Source organism: Micropterus dolomieu, linkage group LG23 (assembly GCF_021292245.1).
Source record: "Micropterus dolomieu isolate WLL.071019.BEF.003 ecotype Adirondacks linkage group LG23, ASM2129224v1, whole genome shotgun sequence".
NCBI classification, from domain to species: domain Eukaryota; kingdom Metazoa; phylum Chordata; class Actinopteri; order Centrarchiformes; family Centrarchidae; genus Micropterus; species Micropterus dolomieu.
The window spans coordinates 28,566,784-28,586,502 of record NC_060172.1 but is presented as its reverse complement, the minus strand read 5'-3'; the positions used below and the strand labels follow the sequence as shown (position 1 = coordinate 28,586,502).

General features: G+C 40.9%; 1 protein-coding gene across 3 annotated transcripts in view; it reads right to left on the bottom strand.

Annotated features, from left to right (window-relative positions):
- abr (ABR activator of RhoGEF and GTPase) overlaps positions 1 to 19,719 on the bottom strand; it is a 125,356-nt gene that overhangs the window by 28,137 nt on the left and 77,500 nt on the right. For all 3 annotated transcript variants that reach the window (XM_046039550.1, XM_046039551.1, XM_046039552.1), the window contains exons 11-16: positions 18,617 to 18,736; positions 18,272 to 18,347; positions 18,007 to 18,111; positions 14,351 to 14,425; positions 8,884 to 8,981; positions 8,648 to 8,779 (exon numbers count right to left, since the gene is read on the bottom strand). In XM_046039550.1, the coding sequence (XP_045895506.1) occupies positions 8,648 to 8,779; positions 8,884 to 8,981; positions 14,351 to 14,425; positions 18,007 to 18,111; positions 18,272 to 18,347; positions 18,617 to 18,736 (606 nt within the window). The remainder of the gene's footprint in view (positions 1 to 8,647; positions 8,780 to 8,883; positions 8,982 to 14,350; positions 14,426 to 18,006; positions 18,112 to 18,271; positions 18,348 to 18,616; positions 18,737 to 19,719) is intronic.

The window sequence follows — 19,719 nt, the reverse complement described above, 5'->3', positions numbered from 1 at the left end:
TATATTTTGTCACCATTTCTTGGTCTGCTAGCAGTAATCCCCTACCATCCAAACTGGATATGCTGTTTTTAAACACAGCAGATGACAAAGAGAGTGGGATGTAGGGGACAAAAAGTCTACTTGTAATTATTAATGACTGCTCCTTGTTTGACTCTGTCCTTGTCTCCAACTCTAGATCATCAGCATTATTCTCATTATGTCTCAGGCTCCAAAGATACTAAGCAGCTGAAACAATAAGTGAGGCACTTGGAAATGTGAATAACTAGCCAAGTTAACTGATCCTGATTGGTCAAAACGGAAAACTCAAGCTCTTATAGCTGGACTGAGAGGCTCTTATCACCTCTCACGGTTTTATCTGAGCACAGAAGTGACGGCCTCTGTGTTCAAATATGACACTCTTTGTATTACCTGACCCCCTCTTCAGACGGTTTCCAATTATTTCTGAACCCTGACTCTTCCACGAGACAAAAGGGCGGTAGTGAATGCATAGAGATTCATAGTGTCTCTCTGGAGAGCATTTCATTTCTCAGGCTATGATGAGTTCCTTTGTTCTCACTTTAGCTCTCAGTATCATATAATTGGCCACCATCTGGGGCTCTGATTCCTATTGTCCTCCTCCATCTCTTCCTCTTCTGTGTCTCTCTAACTGCGCTCCCCGCATGTGCTGCATATGCATGCTCAGGGAAGGAAATCATACATCTGTTGTCAATCCTTTACACTTCCCTGAAACATTATGTAATGTTATAACGAGGAGCAATTACAAAGCTGGCTTGCCCTTGACAATCTCTGTGGTCCTTTGGAGAGCAGTGTGTTTGGATTATCTGCTGGGATGGCGAGGGACGAAGAGGCAGGGAGATGTGAAGGAGGTCACACAAAGATCCTTTGCCCTTTAAATGGTCTTTTTATATTCCGTTTTTACTCTTTCACAGTGTCCCCAGACATCCAACAGCAACAGCAAAGCTTTTCTGCTTTGCTCTTCCTACACAGTTCACAGTTCACTCTTTATCCTTGGCTTGTATCAAAAGTCTGTCCGACGCCTCTGACTTGTACGGAGTCCAGCAGCTGAGATTTTAACCAGTTCTGGCATCCCTTTAGCCATAACTGGTTAGATTCAGAAGCTTGTAAGATTTTGGTCATCACTTTCCAAGCTGAAATGCATAATGTCTTTTAGCCACGCCAACAGGGTGGCTCTATAGAGGGCAATGCAGGTCTGTCGGTTAGTGCACCAACCAGTTTCTCCAAATTGAAATATCTCAACAATTATTTGATGGACTACCACGAAATTCTGTGCAAACATTCATAGTCGAATCCTACGGACTTTGGTGATACCCTGACTTTTCCTCTTGTGTCACCATCAGGTTGGTAGTTTGGGCTTTTTGTGAATGTCTAAACAATTATTGCATGTTTTTTTCATGAAATGCAGTGCAGACATTCATCGCTTCTTCAAGATACATTTGAATAACTTTGGTGTTTTTCAGATTGTATAATACTTTGGCCAGTGAATAAGTGATGACGGGGCAGCAGACTACACAGACTGAAAGTAGAACTGCGAGTCAAATTGCAACCAACTCTTGCTCACAATACAAATGTATCTAGGCTACTTGCTCTACATGATAAACATATTTTCACTTTTGTTTAAGCACATGTTAGACTTTACAACATACATATAGACATACAACTGTTTACTCGGCCAGGACAGTCCAACACAATGTACTAACATTTGGTTATGCTGCTTTACTCCTTATATTTTCTTCTGCCTGACATTATATATATATATATTATATATATTCTGACATTATAACAATACATTTGAAGTCATCAGTCTAGAACACGTGAATCCAAGAAAAAAACAAAAGCATCAAGGTGGACAAATGTTGATTAAATGGGCCTGTTTTGTCTTCACACTCACATGTAAACTAGATTTGGCAGGTGAAGGGGCTTTTCCTATTCTACTCACAGAGAGGAAAATATAGTGGGTATCTGCACGTTTGCACGATCTAAGAATGCTTACAGGAGTGCATGTAGTTATTTAGGGCATGCATATCCCAAGTGGCAGGGAGTGGATGGTTTAAGTGGGAACAAAGGCTTTTTAAGTGAGGGTTGTGACGGGGGAGCTTCTTTGTGGGAAGATGACAGGGAAAGACTAAAAAAATCCATCAAAACGCTGCTATCAGCTCCACTGAGCAAGGATCGTCTGATGAGGAAGTCGGCCTAATTGGGACTCATCAATAAAAAAAGCACCATATGCTCAAACACAGAGAATATGAAGGATGAGCCTCATTAAAAACCATAGTAGAAAAAATAAACTGTGAGGAACATAAAGAATAAAATAAGACAGTTTAGGAGGAAAAGAGCAATGTGGACTTGACATTTCTTATTCCCAAGTGAATATCCACACTAAACTCATCAACAATCCCCACCACCACCAAAACACACACACACACACACCTAGCCAGACAAAGGAGATGCAAGCTAATAAACACCAGGTAATGTAGCAGGCTGAAGTTATTGATACAATTTACAATGCATTAGCCCATCACCCATTTGTGTGTGTATGCGAGTGTGGTTTGTCCCCTGGGGGGGGGGGGGGGGGGGGCAGAGTCCCATCTGTTAGGGTTGCTGACAGTTGTGTGTGTTTGTGTTTGTGTGTGTCTGTGTATGGTCGCGGGGGGTGTGTAGGGTGGGAACATGACAGATCACAGCCCTCAACAACGGGGGGCAGAAACAAAATTTATATTAATACCTACACACTGAAGCATGCATTCACATACACACCCTCATTAAAATCAATGAGCTCCATGTTCAAAACAAATACTACATGAAATACCGCCACCCTGCATGCCCTAGAGGGAAGGCATTTTTTAACAGTAATCACACAGAAAAAAAAACACATCACTTGGGAATCCTGGGCACAGTTTCCATGAAAGGCAAAAGAAAGAAAATAACTAATTTTGTTCCTGTCAGTGTTAATTATGCACCACACTGCAAGAGTTTTATTAAGATGACTAAAAAAAGAAGCTAACTTTGTTGCCAATTTCCTCATCTGCTTACAAATGCTTTTACTTTTATAATGAAATTTTCTTCAGCGTTTATACATACTACACATATTACTAAATGCACTCACCAGGCTGTATTTTTATTGTCATGACAGCCTTATGTTGTCATGATGTTTGATCGAGTGCTGCTGAGAAATTAGATCAGAGCTTTAGGCCTGTACTTCCCGCACTGGGTAAGTACCACTGGTCCACACGCTTCACCACCAATTCTCCAGATGGCCAGCCTGCTATTAGCCCAAACAATGGCACTTTCAACAATAAATCCTTCAAATAGCATGTAAATGTCAAACTTTGCATCTAAAGCTTCATGTAGGGGGAAGCGCTTTGGCTCTTGAGTGGGAATGAGAGTGCAGATAGATGCTCAAACTTTACAACCCCTCTGCAGCCGTAGTTTTACAGTAACGCCAGCTAATGCGTGCGTCTCTGTCCAGCTCCTTGGTTTTGGAGAGGGAGCTAAGAGCTGCCAGGAACAAAACACTTCATCGCCCCTTTCTCATTTCACTCTCAATGCCCAAATTCTCTGGCTCCCATTATCTCTGGGAAGCCGTTCAAAACTTCCAGGTTACTACTCATTAAGTGCCAGTAACACTGCTGCCCCCCCATACAAACCAATAAAAACAACCCCCCAGCGTCGTGCAGAGGGAGGTGCATGAGTGTTAGGGAGAAAGGGAAGGATGGTGTTGAGAGGTTGAGGTGGTGCCCCTCTGCTGGGGACATTACTGGACATGCTTTATGACTCAATAGGATAACAAGATCATCAGATGTGGCATGACAGGAAACAGGCAGTTGAGGGTCCCTTTTTTTAGCCTATATTTGTTTACAGTTTGGAAAACTGGCACCATAAAAAGTATGATGAATTATCTATCAGCTCCTGTTTGCAACAAACCGATCACTAGATTACTTTGATAATGAAAAAAACTTAAACGTGATGATTCTCAAGCAAGTTCTGTAAGGTCTTTTTTCTATGTCAGATACTGTATATGGATGTTTATTTTCAATGAACAACAGTGAAAATGATATCCTCGGGAGGTGTAAATTAGAGTGAATATAAAAATATGTCTAGTATTGTCTGTGTGTTCAGATTTGGCTGACCTGTGACTCCAAGAAGGAGTACTGATTTTGATATAAATTCCGGCAATACGGCACAAAGGGTTTTGAAGTACCGTGAGCTGTGAGTCACAGCCACTGCTGCAGCTCCAACTGCTGATCGCGTTGAGGAGTACTACAGTAACTAACTTCCGGTTGTTTTGAGAACACCGGAATGCACCGCTCCCTTTCACCAAAGTCAATCTAGAGCTTTAAGAAACACCTTACTTACAGCGGAATCCTATTTTCTCTGTCAAACCAGTCCTCCTTAACAGTGCGACAGCTGATAGAGACTAAACAGCTGGTGGGTGTGTGAACGGCAACACATTCTTTCCTCCTGATAAGACTAGAAATAAAAGCCCTAAGAGGTGAGCCCAGGGGAGGCTTGGGGTGCATGAGGGCTGGGTTGCCAGATGAAAGCACTGCTGACGCTGGGCGATACGATGTGTCTGTGCTTCACAAAGCACTGGGGCTGTCAACCTAAACAGCTACATAACTGGTCCTCTGAAGACAAGTACTGCAAGCTACAGCTGGCACATAAGGGTCTGGCAGGGATGATGAGGCAGACCAGGAGATTTTTTGCACTTTCCACTAGTAACAAGTTGAGGATGTGGTGTCCTTTTATAACAAGACAGAACACAATCCTGACACCCAGAAAATTGCAAGGCTTCACTCTGGCAATGAAATATTATCAGAAAACGATATGGTCTGATCCTGAAGAGTTTGTAATTAAAAAAACACCCATCTCCTCATTGGAGCTTTTAAAATCTGCTGTCATCGTCTGACAGCAAAAATAATCAAAGTCTCCGATTGTACCTGAAGTCACACCATGTGTACAAAACATTTGTTTAGCCAGAGGCCAATCAATGCTTACAGAGGAAAAATATCTGTGACAATATGCCAAAGAAATCACACACTGCAGGTAACGCTTTTCTTTAACTGGCAACTTTGGGAGCTGATACTGATCAATTTTGAAAATCGCCTGCTTGGAGACATTTAAGAATCCATTTGTGTTGCCAGTTTGAGAGACAGGGAGTGTAACCTTGACATTTTTGCCATTTAATGGAGGATTAGCAATGTGATCTTAGAGATCAGAGGTTATCTGCTTGGGGGACGTCAGTTGGGTGATGGGCTGGAAGTAAATGGTGGTATTTTCCCCCGTGGACAAGCCAACATGAGTGTGCTACTGTTGGCCTTTCTCTTGTGCTTTTCCTGCACTGTGTTTGTGAGTGTGTGTGTGCATGTGCTCACTGGTGGACATCACAAACAATATACCTCCTGCGTATAAAAGCATTCCTTATACAGAAATTACTGCATCAAAAATCCTACAAGTTTCCTTGGCCACAAGCAAAATAAAATCTCTGGCCCGGATCATAACATCTTCTGATGACAGAGGCGATCAACTTTCTCATCGGTAACAAAGTGAAGTAACAGCAGTGGGTAAAAAAAAGAACACTTCCAGCCCAATATGCCCATGTACGGTCAGTCAAGTATTCCACAAGTTTGTTAAATAAATCAGAGGGTCTCCAGAGAGGAAAGCAAAACATTGAAGGCTCCTTCTAAAATCAGCTTCACCAAGAAAGCAAACAGCTCGGGTCCAAGTGAAAGTCTCTTTAGGTATGCACTCTGGACTGTACAGTAGACCGTTGTCCCTCTGGCAAAGTCTGTGCAAAAACTGTACAACCCTGCCATATCCATATGAGATATCTGCGTATATGTGACGAAACATCAGTCCCACCATGTCTCTGAACATCATACGTGAGCACTGTGCGGCCAGATAAAATACTCATCATGGATTCATTCATGTTTAGTGACAATAAACCAAATCCAGACGGAAGTGAGCATTCAACTGTAGCTAGGCAACAATAAGATCAGCATATTGATCGATCGAGGATTACCACAGAAAAATTCACTTTGTTGTACCTGACAGACGCCAAAATAGTTGGCAAATCATTAGTCGAGAACGCTCGTTAGTTAATAGTGGACTAAAGGTTGCAGCTCTACACAGGTTATGCAATCAACGGAGAGCTGCCTGGAGATAATTTTTCTATCTGTTAAAGAATATTCTTAGGTGTCTTAATTGATGTAACAGGGAAAGGTAAGACAGGTCTAGCTTGGAGTATTTAACTGACCCCACAAGTGCTCACTGACCTTCCAGCTCTAGTTATTTCTCTCATGTAACTGTCCTTGTTATGGAGACGTTAGATTGATATGGTAGAGATATTAGCTCAAGCGTCAGGCTAGCATGGGAATCTTACACGGTTGAGTCTTACAAGAATGTTTACAAGAACTCACTGGCTCCACAGTACAACTCAAGAGTACAACCCATGGATAGAATATATTCCAATATGATGAAGCATTGGAGTCTAAACATCAGATAGATTAGTTGCTCTAGGTTAAGGCCAGCTAAAGATGACCTAATAGGCAAACCTACAGGCACTAGGGGGAAGACAGAAACATAAAAGGGACAAATTCGATGTTGACATTCGATGTGTTCACATGTTGTATGCTGACACTGTCTCCCCTCAGCCGGGCTAAACCATGATATGTTAAGTCTTCATCAGACTCCGAAAGTTCTTCACAACTGAACCTGGCTCATAATATTTCTTCAACACTATCCAAATTTCTTCCTCTACCAACTACACACCCACAATCCCAACCACCCTCTCTGCAGTACACATGCACACGCACACACAATTCCCATCCTCTCAGTCTGGGATAGAACATGCCATTCTCTTTCTCCATTTCTATCCCCCTCTCTATTTTCCCCTTCTCACAGTGAGCCAGCGAACATGTGGTGTATTTATTTTGGGTTTTTTTTGGCTGCTGTTGGCTGGAAGTGGATGTTCCCAGCAGCAGCAGCGTTTGTCTCTCAGACTGGCAGCCATACCAGCGAGGGTGGGTTTTACTGTCATATAAGATAAAATGCTGAACCACTGATGAACGGTCCACTTTAATTAAGAAAATGGATTGAAATGGTATATCATTCATCTGTATGGTTCTGCTTCAAAAACGTATTGTAAAACAAATTACAAAATCTATTCTCTGTGACAACTGAGGAGTGCCTGTTCAAAATGGCACACTACCCAACTAACTAAATGTATAATTATAAGAATAAGTCCTTTTTCTGCCCTAACAATTACTCTACACACAGAAACATACATACATGCATGTGCACAATAATTCTTTTAATCCTCTCATAGGTCAGCCAATCTTCCAGCAGGAGCCAACTCCTGACCCAATTAACCCAATCACACAGACAAGGCATGGTAAGGTTAACTATTTTCTATCACACTACACTGAGAAGAAAAGACAAATGTCCATCGAGTTCAATCATTCCCACACAGAAGATGTTTCTATTAATTATTTTAGAAACATCCAAGCTCATAATACGAATAAATCTAATGACACATTGATGCATGTGGATCAACAAGAGAAGTATGACGTATGAGTGTTGCACACTTACTCTCATTCCCATTTACTTGTCAGAGGGAATCAAAGACAACCCTGAAGGACACAAAGCATCAAACTGAATGAGAAAAGCATGGAAAGTGGTGGCGACAAACAGGAAATGCTACATCAAATATGTCGTGGGTGTTTTTTTTCCATTTGAAGACTGTTTGAAAGATATACAGCAGGAACTTGGGTCTGAGGAAAAACAACATACCGACTCAATATTTTTGAGATACATCCTCTCTTTTAAAATGCAACGTTATATGAGTGATTCATGTTTGCCCCACTTTCTGTCAGACAGGATATTTGTATTCCCAGTGCAACTTATCACTGATACTGCTTTTACCTGCGACTCCAAATGTTATTCTACATGCAGCAGCAGTCAACAAATGTTCAAGTGATTTACATCTTCTGTAAAGTTTTGAGGACTTAAAAAGCATCAGAAGCATGTTCAAAAATAACCTCCTACAAGCACACCTCTGCCACTGACACATAAATCACTTGAGAAAAACATGAGGATATTAACTGATCACAAGAGCAACTAAAACCCTCAGAGTTGACCCAAACTCAAAAGCCGAAGCTCCATCGAACAGCAGCAATTGGACTGAATTTCAGGGGGAATGACAGAAGTCAAGCTTCACTTGACCAAACTGATTTTCCTATGAAGTTCTGGGAAAAAAAAAAAAAAAAGATTCCTGTGTAGGCTGCTCTGCAAAACCTAAACAACGATGCAGAGTAGAGAACAGCATTTTGCCATAATACCAAGAAACCACAGACTCCACTGTGTAGGCAGGATCTAGTTAACAAGACTGAAAAGGATTTTTACGGCAACGTTTCTCACAACAAAACAGGGGAAATCCCCCTTAAATAAACTCTCTTTCAGACTATTAATCCAGCCAGCATCATTAGAGGCCACCATGACAAAACTACTCAGTTGTGCGAAGAGCCTAGACAGCTAATTAAAATGAGACACGTGTTGGGAAATGTCCCCAAGAGGATCTCTCTGTGTATGGTTTGTTTCTGTGATGGCCTATCAGCAGCCGCCCTCTTACCTGGACTTGCCCTTTGCCCATGATCTTGTCCACAATCTCGTTGTCGTCCTTGTTGAGCATGCTTTTGTCGTAACACTTCTCATAGCACAGGATCCGCAGGTACTGGGAGCCCTCCAACTCAATCTCAAACTCCTGTTGAATAACACAGATCCGGAAAAATGAGAATTAAACTTTTGCTATTACATAGTGACAAAAAAGAGCAATGCACAGTAAAAGGAGATATCTTGGCGACTAACTTCATTCCACTGTGGCTCGGCGGTGTCTCTGAAGACACGTGTCTTGGCCTTGCTGACAAAATATCCATACGAATCCACTTCAAGGGTACAGTATAGATCTAGGAGGAGACACAGAAGGTGGACAGATCCATCAAGAAAACTGGAGCCTTGGTAACCACAGAAAAGCACTGAATAAACATCTCTTGACTGATTTGTCCTTGAATTTTAAATGAATTAAATAAATTTGATGAGACATATTGATCACATATTTATCAACTTGTAGTAAAAGTACAGACTTTTAGTGGATAATGATGTCAATGTATGGAGATAATGTTTAAAGGTGAACATAATTAGGCCCCTAGTATTTGTAGTTAATTAGCGGATTCAGTGGACTTTAGGCGTTAGGAGGTCTATTTTTGAATGATGATGCGTCAAGCAGCACAGAGCAGATCGAACCAGGCAGGAAGTCAGACACAGAACGGCATAAAGAATCCAATCCAATTTTCAAAATAAAACACGCTGTGGCGACTCCCGATTGTAAACAACAACAATAAACACTGATAAAACGGACACAAAAAGAAATAATTTAACTACGTAGCCAACTTAATCACTGTAGAAGCACAAAAAGAAAACACTAATGACCAAATCAACAAAATCTAAACATGTCAGCAAAATCAGGCAGGCAAAATGCTCTGATTCTGAAATGCTCCTTGTGGAAAATGCAGTCTGAAGTTGACGGAACGAAACGGGGTCACAGAGAGCTGTGAAGAAGGTAGAAGAAGCACAAAAAGGACAAATTAATAATGGTACTGTGCAGTGGAAAAGGGGCTTAATATAATTACTTTCTCTAAAGTGTCATCCACACCTGAACCCATTTTCAAGTAGAAATGTTTTAAAGTAAAATTTTGCTAGAGACAGATTTCATATTTCTGGTGTCAGATATGTAATGACTTCACTTAAAAGATAAAAAAAAGGGTCACGTTCCATCATGTGAAATTGCCCTTTAAATAGTCAATATGTTGCAGTTCGTCAGCTAACACATCAATCTGCGGCCTGTGTACACATTCAGCCCCCCCCCCTTTACATCCTCATACCACAGCCGGCGCTCCCCTGGGATCAGCTCACACTCAGTTCTTACACAGAGCAATTAAGTCTGTTAATGTGTTTCTTCAAATGGTGCTGTAGCGGTTCCTGCAGACCTTGCTAACGGCTGTCTCTAAAGTGTCTATAGTATGCCCCGCAGTCTGGTCCTGGTCCCTGGGGTTAACCTCCATCTGACAGCCTGATGGATGGACGTGCTGCTTGACCTTTCACCAGGAGAGTCACACACATGAATCTCATGCAAATGAACACACTTGCAGAATGACACAGGAAATGTTTATATAGCAACATCAAAAGTAACAGCATCATCAGAAATAACAGCCTGACCTGTGCCTTGGTTAACGTTATGGAGATACCACTGAGCATACCACCTGGGTGAGCTATGAATGACTGGAGCAGACATATTCACAATATGTAGCTATATATCACTCCATCTGGTTTCATTCCTTCTTTGTTTGTTTTCTCAACATCCTGAAAGGCTCTGGCATAATTACTCGCAATGAGGAAGAGATTAGCAGCGGTGTATGAGGGAAGTTCAGGGGACAGGAATTCAGTGTGAGCATCAGAGGGGTATTTATGAAATGAAGCAGTTATCATACACTTCCGCAATATACGGGAAGATAACAGCTAGTAGCCGTCACCTCTGGTTTGACATCCAATATCCAAAAAATACACAAACTACCTGTCAGAGTCTGCTTCAGTGAAGAGATCGGATGCCATTTTGGAAGTATCGAAACTTTCCCAGCTAGTTTATACTGAAGCACAGATTTGTAATTTGGTTTGGCACTTTTTTTATTACTGGTTGTGTTCAATTTAGAAAAAAGGCATTTGTTTGAGACACTACTGATTTAAACCTCTTTTTCCATCTGGCCGAGAGTGTATTCATAGCGCTGAGCAGCTCTCCCAGCTTTCTCTGGAAGTTGATTTCCTCTCCATCTGAAATGGGTTCATGTGCCCAGACCTAATATTCAAACAAGGCCAGAGCAAGCATATTTAGAGAGGTCTTTTTGTGTCCTCGCAGTGGATCCAGGAGAGCTTTCAGAAGTAGGGCAGACTAAAAGAGGCCTGGAAATCCACAAGTTTTCATTTTCCTGGCAGGTCACCATCAGGCTCAAAGTATGAGGGGGATAAATTGGTCAGCATGTTATAGGGGTTAATGGATACCATCCTCTTCCTTCTCAATTAACTAAGGCCCACAGCCCATGTGGTGTATGTGTGTTCTTACAGAGGAGGCTAATCTTCACCCGGGGCTGTGTTGAATGCAGGGTCAAACTGCAGGTTCACACAGAATTAGGAGACAAGTGATTATCAGTTAAACCAATAAGTGTCTATACGGCTACAAGTTCCAGCCACGAAAACATAAAACTGTCTGTATGTTTCGCTTGAAGGCTTCAGGAGAAAATATTCTTCCAGGAGAACAACATAAGGAGGAAACAGGCATAATCGAATTGTTTTCATAGAATCCAGAAGGAGAAACTAATAAAGGCATGGTGAACAATGAATGAGAATGCACGCAGCAATGGCTGGTTTCAATTACATTCAGAAATCACCAGTCATGAGAACATGTGAACAAATAAGGCAGTGTTTTGCCTTTCATTTTTAACTGTAACAGTGGCAAGTGATAAAAACTTTGGTTATGATTCAAGCGTAAAAAGCAAGTTTGTTTTTTTGTACGGTAGCATCTGCACTAATATTCCATTATTAGTTACTGTATACACAAATATAAATGGAATAGTGTTTAGTCTCTTTAGGTGTTGTTGGACAAGCTCATGCAACTAACTGCACATTACTGTAGCTGTGCTCACCTAAAATGCCTTTGTGATTTCTCTCAGTTTTAATAACTGTTGCAGTTCAGTTTGGGTCTGTACGGAGCACGAGGAACTGCAGTTTTACAGCATTAAGTTGGAGCAGCTGTTGAATACATATAGCGGGGGGGGGGGGGGGGGGGGGGGGGCAATGCACAGTGTCACTTGTTGACACTCGGACAAAAATAAACCAAGAACAAAGTGAACATGTTTTCCACCTCCCTACTAGGTCATGTTTTCCACGATTTTTCGATTTTTTTTCCTTACAGAGTTTTTGGGAGATGCTCAACTCCCCGCTCCTTCCTCTGTGACCCAGTTTGACTACTTTGCCCTGGGCTGAATTTATAAGCCCCTTCCCACTAGGCGGAGATCGTTGTGACATAAATAACACAGCTCCAATACTATATTGTACTGCATGTGATTTTTTTTTTTAAATAAAAAAAAGGAACAAAAAGAAGCCATTGCTGATAATTACATGTCTACTTAACAATTGGAACCACTGAATAATGACTGCTATTTCCATTCATTATACATTTCCCTTCTGATATGATAATAATTACCATATGCATCAACAGAAAGCATATACTGTACACACACACGCACGCACACACTAAAGCAAAAGAGCAGCAAATTGCTTCAAAATCCTTGTACAGAACACATGGCTTCAACACAATGACAAATATCTTAAGCAGAGACAATGAAGGAGACATCAACAACATAACTCAAACCACATCCAACCTTTAACACACACAGACAAGCTGAATTACACAACATCTACATAAAAATGCAAATGTGATCCCATTATTAAGCTACATCTGGAGTAAGTGGTGTAATTTTAGTAATTTGTGGTATTGGAAGGAATTACACATGCAGAAGAAACAGTATTTTGAACACAATGTCTCCCATCAACTCTATGGGCTGTTTTCAAAAACATCTGGATATGAGAAAAATCAGAAATTCTTCCATGTTTATTTATATATAGAGATAGATAGATAGATAGCTAGATGGACAGAAGAGATATTTTCAAAATATGGTGTTTGAGCTTGATATGTGCAATGAATCAACTTTAAAAGAATTCATCAGTACTCTAAACCAGAAGATGCAAGGCTTAGGCACCATGTATGACTAATACTGCACAAAGACAACTGATAAGAAAAAAAATTACTGTATTGAGCAGCCAAAGTTTGCATTATTTAAATCTATTAATGCCATGATAATAGTGTCAATAAACTTTACACTTCAAATTAAGTGTTTAAGTTAAATGTTAAGTCTTGGAGATGGAGGTGGGGCCCAATGTCTTACACGCTGGTCCATAATCTTCCATAGGTGTTAAACTGGGGTTGAGTTATTATGGCAGTTATGGACTAACTATCCAGTACTGTGGTTTTCTTTCTCATATTAGATAAATGCAGATATGCTTTTAATTAATTCCATGCAACACGTTTTAAAATCAGGATATCCATGCTGTCTGACTGCCCCTGGCTTCCTGCTCCAAGAAGCAAACATTTAAAGTAACATATTATTTTATTTTGATAAACTATTACACCAGCTACAAGGCTTCTTTGTCAGTTAAACAGAGTATGTAACGTTTGTTTGTTTTAGGGGTTAAAATGGTCTATAATGGCCATTAGCGTCATCACCGCCAGAGTGCCCCTTTAACAACAGCAACACATCACCTAGCCCACACTACTTTCATTGCTTGCATGCCACACCCTGGCTATAAACGCTTCACTGGACACAGTGACATCAAATTCTATCAGTGAAACTACCTAACTCCCCCCCCCCACTCTACATTTTTAAACCCTTCAGCTCTCCGCACTCCACAGAAGATCAAACAGGCTTTCAGAGGAGAGAGCTTTCCAATCCATTACCCAGGAATTTCTAGCAGGCCAGCTTTCATATACTGAAGGCTGTCATGGTAACTGAAGAAATCACATTTCTTCATCTCTGTCTCGTTTCCAGATATTTGATATTTGAAATGGTGCTTGTGCAACAGGGCACAAAGTGTACCGCAGCACCAGCTGTCCACTACTGACACGTCTAAACTCACACTCGGGTGATGATAAAACACACAGAGACACACAGGGCTGTATCTGCACACATTATAATACAAAGGAGCATTTGTGTAAAGAAAACAATATCAGAGACAACTGGCATTATGTTTGCCAGCAGTTCAGTTTCAAAATTGTCCTTGCCTGCTGTGACTGCTTTTAAACATCCTTTCTCTTTCCTTCTAATGTGATTTGAGTGTGTTTGTGTCATTTGTGATGTCTGCTAAAAGGAAAACAACCACAGAAATTCCACTGTGGCTTCCATTTCTCCTCTAAGACTCTCTGTGTCGCTCTCTCCTGTCTTCTATACTCTTATCCTCCATCCATCCATCCATCTGGCCATCTCTGTATTGGGCCACAGTCTGATGGAAACTGCATGTGCAGGCTGCATTGACTGATGGATGGATCATGTGTTTTGTGGCAGACACGTATATGCAGAGCAGCTATGTGTGAGGGGATGCTGAGCTAGTGTGTGTGCACAAGTGTGTGTGTGTATGGGGGAAAAAAAAAAGGTGTTTTTGGACGACTTACTGGCTGACTCCTTGAATCCTTTGGCAGAGTGGACGATCACATGCAGAAAGCCGTAGAGGCCAGGAGTCTCCTCATCTGGAAAACAAGCACACAGAGCTGTTAGTCGTGTAAATATGGCGACATACTGTATTTAAAGAATGGGAGTATGTGTGCGTAAAAAAATGATAAACAGTCACTGCAAATTATGACTTGTGCGCTACTCATGCATCCAGTCTGTGTGCCACATCAACATTGTGCACGGGAGAGATAGATTCACAGATGGACATGGAAAGAAAGGAAATCACCTCCTGAGCACTACTGGATCTCTTGATGTCATTTCAGTCACATCTCTGCTGCAGATCTTACTGGAACATTTCAGCACAGTAGCTTAACTTATGCAGGTCTCTATATTCTCTTTTGCATCGACAGCGTAACATCACCTACAGTAGTCCATAATATACTCGTCTAATATCTCTGTGACCGTCACATCCTGTTGACTGCTTCTAATTAGTCATGGACCGTTTTGCTCTACAAAGACGTTCTTTTAGTGACTAACTACATTTATACTACAGATGGAAAATAGCCTTTGGGGTAATTCTGGCATATTTATATTGCTGAAAAGCTAATATGTTCATTGATATGCACTGTCCCTTTTAAATAAAATAAAAATATAAAAAACAATAATATCAAACCATTGGCAACAGTTCTATTAATTTTTTCTAATATTTTGGGTCACTAACACCTCGACAGACACTTAATTTGTTATGCTTTTGTCGGCAGATTTCTGAAAGCAGGATCTTAACCCCAGCTGTGTGTTTTTTTTAACTCCTTGGTAACACTTTTTGTGAATGAAACCTGGCCACAAATGCAGCAGAACAGGCAGCCTTATATGGCAATTTCGGGGCATAGATTCTGATTATTTTCACATCTCACGAACGTGCATCTCATCAGGCAAAGAAATAGTAAGAGGGAGTTAGGATAAGAATACGTTCTTGCTTGGGGCCCATTGTGTAGACACCACCTTAACTTTTACTTTTAAACTGTGTGCAGGCCTGAATGTCTTAAACCATTAAGAAATCTTGAGGAAAGCAATTTATTTGAGCACCTAAGTGAAAACAAACTGTTGTTACAACCTTTCGTTAGATCGGCTTTAGACCTCATATCAACAAATATTCTTCTTCTGCCATAACAACTGAGCTGACCGCCGACTGGATATTCATGGGTGGAGGTTTGTTGGGTGGCCTGATATGCCCCCCCGTCCAGCTGACAGACACATGAATGGGATCCAGTCTTGCTTTGGTTGAGGCCTGTGAAGCCTGGCTGTTTCCTGCTAATTAAACTACGATGGAGGGCTGCAGGACTGTTTGGAGCTCTACTGTAGGCGCCTCAGAGGAGAGCAGTCAGGGGTTAAAGGTGAGTGCGTGTGTTTGTATATAAGCGACAGGGGAGTTTAACCGAGACAAGGTTCAAACGTTCAGCTTCGGGGTGGCCTATATGCTGCTTTGAAAGCAAAAACCGGGATCAGTCTCTTTCACTTCTAACCTCACTTGAACAATAACCTGTGGAAATCCATTAAGGAATATGTGCTAAATGATATTAACAATTCTATCAAAGGAGTCAAATGAAAGAGTATTTAAGTGTCTCTGCAATATCATTCATCATGTTCGTTACGAGAAACATTCCTTCACCAGCTGGACTCTATTTAAAACCCTACTGTGCTCCCTGCTTGACACGTCACAGAGGTGTGTGTATGTATGTATGTGTCTGTGTTTATGACGTGGAGCCGGAGCTCTGTTTTAACACACAGGGATATTACTTCCCTGGGGAAAGAAAAGGAAAATATCAACAACCTGAAGAACAACGGACCTGTTACATAGTAGAAAGGTGAGGGTTTAATCAAATCCGCAAGGCAAGTTAACATCTACGTTAGTAAAAACCTCCTGGAATCCGTCAAAGCAGTTATTAGCCAAACTAGTTTAATAATGAGCGTGAAGTGCATGGTGAGAGATTATAAAGCAAGTCAAACAAAGTCTGCTACTGATACAGATCTTATTTGGAGCAACTGAATGGAGAAAAGTAAATCTTACATTGTTTTTACAGTTTAAAACTCAAAATGCTTATTAGAATTATAAGGAGACATTGGCATTTTATTGATTATTGATTGAGAAATGTTCATTTGAATAACCTACCATCATGACTTTCAAGGCAAATATTAATCTAAGGGATTTGTCAGTTAAATCTGATCTTTCTCCAAAAACCTCCTCACAGACTCTTTGATCTCCTTTACAGAATGAGGACTATAAATTTGGAGCACATTCGACATCCACAAAGTGGGCAAATTATTAAAGCATGTTCCGCTAAACAGCCATATATATGATCTTCTGCCCTTGCAGTAAAGTATGCATTTGAAAAAAACTTCTTCTTTTCTTAATTTTTTAACCTGGGCTCTCTATTGTCCCATATTTTGGTGTGGAAATGACTAGTAGGTATAAAAAGTTTTGGAATCCATGCAGTAGATGGCTTGAACCGCCTGTAGGCCGGCTGCAACGTATTCTTTCGGGGTAATTGCGGCCATCAAAATTACGTCCACAAAAAGTGCTACTTTTGGCCACTGATCACTACAAGTGACTCCCGGTGATCCTTTCCATGATGTTGTCAGTCGAGGTGTCTGACAAAAGAAGCAGTTTTTGTGGACGTAATTTTAGTAGAAGTAAGAAATTCATTGCAGCCACAGCTGGTTTCGACACCAAAATATTTAAATGTAAAATCTGAAACATATTAATGTAAATTAATTGGAAATTGATATGATGTTATAACTAAAGGAAAAACTGGGTAAGTAGCCTGAGCATAAAAGACGGCGAAAGCACCTAACACTCTCAAAGAAAAAAGCCTCAGTACTGCATTTCACTGTTCAACTGGAAACTGACATCTGAAGCATTTCAGTGCAGGGAACACCCCAGCAGTGACTTATTGTGTCCTTCTCAGCCACCAGAAAGCAAAATTAAATTAAGAATCTCTACAATCACAACTGTAAAGGTATTGGATGTCAAAATAATGGCAAACTAGAGCATGGGATAAAGATACTGTTGTAAAAGACAGAAACATGGATCTTTTTTTGTATGACGTGAGAAAGATTGAGACAGTGCCCCTTTCAGTGTCTTGAAACCTCACGGTCAGCTCTGTGGTTATGCATGTGTATTGTGTATGCACGGGAAAGCAGAGACCCTTGTGGCATTTTGGGAGGGGGGGGGGTCAGAGTAAGTTGGCCAGATGGCTTTAATGTCACCACCAGCCTCTGAAAGCGGTGCAACGCGGAGATCTGGAGCAAAAACAAACATATAGGAGCTGAGAGCTCAGCGCAGGCCACCGCCGACACACTGCGTGGCACTGACTGCTACAAGCTAGATGAGAAACATATTGCAACCTAGATTCTCTCCTGCAAGGCCCCCCTCTCTCATTATGTGGCTTTTTGTGCTGAGAGTGTAATAGATGCTTTTGTGTGAATCTAAACTCAAAGCAGAGAGGAGAGGAAGGAGCAAAGGGAATTTTGTGATTGCAGGAAGAAAAAAAAAAGAGAAAGCAAGAGAAACTTACAAAGCATCCAAACATGAGAGGATAAAGAAGATATTGTGTCTTCTTTGTGTGTGTGTGTGTGTGTGTGCGCGTGTGTTTCTCACCGTCTTTGTTACTGGTGACAGGAATGTTGTGGACAGTTCGGAGTTTGAAACAGGAGCTGGTCAGGACCTGGAGCTCGACGGAACTTAACACACATGTCTGGAGATCTGGAAAAAACACAGCAACCACACAGCTGTGGTCAAACTTTCACTTTTCTGTGGTAGAGCATGTAAAGAAGTGGTTTCAAGCCACTTTAAGATGAAGCACACAATGTTTTTTAAGGACAGAAACAGTCAATGGAACAATTCAACTGAAAGACAGTGTCACCTTTCTTCTGGAGTTTCTGGATGCTTTCCCTCCACTCTGACCTCTCGTAATCTGAGGAGAGGAGGAACAGGAAGCTCTGGATACACACAGAAAACCACACCATTAGAAAAGTATTGCAGAATTGTTACAGAAAATGGAAAACACAAATGTATTTAAAAACCACTAGAAAAGCCAAGATAATCCTGATGATCATGACATTTTTATCTTGGAAAGCTAAATCTAATCAAACTCTAAATCTAGTTTATCACAAAGACTCTTTTGAAAGGTACATGTCTCCCTCCAGTGGTGAGACTCGAGCATTGCAGCTACATGGACGCAGAGAGTGACAGGATGGCAAGGGATTACCTTTCCATGTTTGTTGTGGATGCGGAAGGGGATGGTGGGGGAGTGCAGGAGCAGCCACGACTCCTGCTCATTCATCTTCTTCCTCAGACGCTCCACGCGACTCTGACCCTTCGGTGCTTTCTAAACACAAAACAAGCGAACAGACAGAGAATCTCATTTAGTGCTGGAATTGATACCAGATTAATTAAGTGATAGAGAGAAAGTGAAAAACTAAACATTGCTGTACAGGCTCTATGCTGTCTAAAACAGAGGTTTTCAAGAGCCGAAGGGGAGGAGTTAGGGAGTACTCCTTCTTTGAGTCATAACTTCATCACATTTTTGAGTTTTCTTCAAAATAAAGGCGAAAATGCAGTGGATAGACACATGCCTGTGGGGGAACCCGGGTTTGATTCCCACTGCGATACATCCACCAACGTGTCTCTGAGCACACATAACCCCTCGTTGTGCCAAGCATGCGACCTCTGACATACAGCAATTGTAAGTTGCTTAAGATAAAAGCGTCAGCTAAATGAGTAAATGAAAATGTAATCCAGTGATAGCTGTCTGTACATCTATAGGTGCATTGCAAAAAGGAACTTTCTAATATTCCTGAATCAAACTTGAATGTTGCCAATTTTTCAAAATGTGAACAATTATAGGCTTAAATAAAAACTTCAATGCTTCAAGTTATAACCCACAGCTAACTACTAAATACTAAATATTGTCAGAATTTGAAAAGCCCTTCACTAAAATATGAGGAGTTCTTCTTTTTTCTTTAGTCTTTTGTAAGCACGAGAATAAAACTATATCTAACGAAGGAAACACCTTCATTGCAATTTGTCGAATAGCTAGAGCTGCAACGATTAATCGTTTAGTTGTTGACTATTAAAATTAATTGCCTACTATTCTGATAACTGATTAATCAAAAAAAGGTTAACATTCTCTGATTCCAGCCTCTTAAATGTGAATACTTTCCAGTTTTCTGAATGATTTTGGGTTGTGGGGAAAAAAAGGACATTTGAAGACGTCATCTTGGGCTCTGGTAAATACTGATTTCACAATTTTCTGGACCAAACAGCTAATCTTTCAATCTAAAAAACAATCAACACTGACAATAATCATTA